Consider the following 2,723-nt stretch of genomic DNA (forward strand, 5'->3'; position numbering starts at 1 on the left):
ACTAACCCCCTCCTCACAGACCCCACGCAGGTAACTGGTGTTCACTAGGACTAACTAGTACTAACCCCCTCCTCACAGACCCTACGCAGGTAACTGGTGTTCACTAGGACTAACTAGTACTAACCCCCTCCTCACAGACCCTACGCAGGTAACTGGTGTTCACTAGGACTAACTAGTACTAACCCCCTCCTCACAGACCCCACGCAGGTAACTGGTGTTCACTAGTGCTGCGTTTCCACTGCAGGGTGCGGAACGGATCGGATCGCAAAGGTGCGGTAGGGAGGGGGCGGTATAGCCCAGCTCAGTTCCGAGGTCGCGTTTCCACTGCCGACAGTACCCTTGGTGGTAGGCCGGATGTCGATCGCCGCGGCAGCTACGTAAACATCGTAAACAACCTCTTCCTCCCCAAGAATGCAGACGAACGTCTCCACCTCCTTGTTCGCCCAAGCAAGCTTTTTACGCGACATGTTAATTGTAAAGAATAATACCTCGAGGCTACTGTTTGTTTGTTTTTATCCCCGCGTCACCCGGAAGTGACGATTCTGTCGACCAATCAGCGGAGGGGGGGTGTAGCTAGAATTTCACGGGACCCTTTCAGGCGTCTGGTCTCGTTTTGGGTACCCCAACGGAGGAGTCCCGAGAATGGGGCCGGAACGGGTACGGCAAAGTCCGGGTCACGCCCACTTTTGGCGGTGGAAACGTGACCCGACCCGCACCTTTGCGATCCGATCCGTTCCGCACCCTGCAGTGGAAACGCGCCATAGGACTAACTAGTACTAACCCCCTCCTCACAGACCCCACGCAGGTAACTGGTGTTCACTAGGACTAACTAGTACTAACCCCCTCCTCACAGACCCTACGCAGGTAACTGGTGTTCACTAGGACTAACTAGTACTAACCCCCTCCTCACAGACCCCACGCAGGTAACTGGTGTTCACTAGGACTAACTAGTACTAACCCCCTCCTCACAGACCCTACGCAGGTAACTGGTGTTCACTAGGACTAACTAGTACTAACCCCCTCCTCACAGACCCCACGCAAGTAACTGGTGTTCACTAGGACTAACTAGTACTAACCCCCTCCTCACAGACCCTACGCAGGTAACTGGTGTTCACTAGGACTAACTTGTACTAACCCCCTCCTCAGTGTGTGAGTGAGTGTGCGTGTGGTTGCATGTGTGTGTGTGTTGTGTGAGTGTTGTGTGCATATGAGGGTGTGTGTTGAGGTGTTGATTCCAAGTGTCCACAGTTTAACGTTGAGCAGGATGAATGTACTCAGTTTGTGAGTATCTTTAAACACCACATACTGCAACAAATCATTAATGTGGATATCAGATATCAGAGTCTGGTGATTAGGGATTGATATCAGTGTCTGTGATTAAAGGTAGTATAGTACTAGTATTGATGCTATTAATCCCTTAGTATTAATACTACTAGTATAAATACTAGTATTAGTAGAAATACCATATTAAAACTAGTATTAGTACTACTAACCCCCTCCTCTCAGACCCTACATAGGTACTGAACTCTATAGTAGTAACACTAGTATTAAACTAGTATTAGTAGTGCGTGCGTGTGCGTGCGTGCGCGTGTGCGTGTGCGTGTGTGTGCGTGCGTGTGCGTGCGCGTGTGTGTGCGTGAGGGCGTTAACCTGCTGTGGTCCCGCCCCCAGGTCCCACGAGCGGCTGCTGGTGTCGCCGGACCGTCTGGAGGACCGCCTCTACGGCCATGCCGTCTCCGGGGGCGACCGCGGCTTGGGGGGCGGGGGGGGGGGCGTGCCCACCATGGGGCGGCTCAGCCACCAGAAGGCCCAGTCCCAGCAGAACATCTGCGCCACGCCCACCCCCGACCGCCACCACATGGTCAAGATGAACTCCCACCCCACCTCGGGCCACGGGGGGGGCTGGGAGCCCCACGGGGGGGCGGGGCCCCAGGGGGGGGGCTGGGATCCCCACCAGGGCGGGGGGACCATGGGGGCGGGGCACCCGGGCGCCCGCAGGATGGCGTTCGCCACCAAGCGCCAGAGCACCGTGGAGCAGCTGCACTACATCCCTGGGGGGGGCGGGGGGGGCGGGGGGGGGCAGGGGCTGAGGACCGCCAGCAAGAACGAGGTCACGGTGTGAGGGGGGGGGCAGGAGAGAAGCCCACCGGAGCACTGACGGAGAGACAGAGGGGAGGGGGGAGGGCACATCCTCACAAGCCTAACTCCACCCCTGCCAACCGCTTCCCAGAGAACTCCGCCCCCGGTAACCGCATCCCTGGAAACTCCGCCCACTTTAACGTGTCGCCCGGTAACTAAGACCAAAGTATTCTTGTTCTTGGTAACCAATACCCTGGTAACTCCGCCCCCTGGTATTAACTACCCTGGTAACTCCGCCCCTCTGGTATTAAATACCCTGGTAACTCCGCCCCTTGGTATTAACTACCCTGGTAACTCCGCCCCCTGGTATTGACTACACTGGTAACTCCGCCCCCTGGTATTAACTACCCTGGTAACGCCCCCCCCGGTTCCCCAGGAGCCCCCCCCCCCCCTCGCTAACCCCACCCCCTGGCGCCCCGCCCCCTGATACCCCCCTTCAGTGACACCCCCCTTCAGTGACCCCTGGTCCCTGAATCCAGAGAACGAAATAAGAAGAGAGACACATGCTCCTAGACCACTGCGGCCCTGGAGGCGGGGTCAAACCAGCCTCTGGAGGCGGGGCCAAACCTGCCTCTGGAGGCGGG

At 57.3% G+C, this 2,723-nt stretch overlaps 1 protein-coding gene across 1 annotated transcript in view; it reads left to right on the forward strand.

Annotated features, from left to right (window-relative positions):
• The window catches only part of LOC115536000 (protein shisa-7), a 16,821-nt gene extending 14,304 nt beyond the window's left edge, over nt 1-2,517 (forward strand). Inside the window, exon 8 of the mRNA XM_030347657.1 lies at nt 1,672-2,517. Coding sequence (XP_030203517.1) covers nt 1,672-2,122 — 451 coding nt within the window. The 3' untranslated portion in view covers nt 2,123-2,517. The remainder of the gene's footprint in view (nt 1-1,671) is intronic.
• Nucleotides 2,518-2,723: the final 206 nt, after the last annotated feature.

The sequence above is a fragment of the Gadus morhua genome, chromosome 22, assembly GCF_902167405.1.
Source record: "Gadus morhua chromosome 22, gadMor3.0, whole genome shotgun sequence".
NCBI lineage: Eukaryota > Metazoa > Chordata > Actinopteri > Gadiformes > Gadidae > Gadus > Gadus morhua.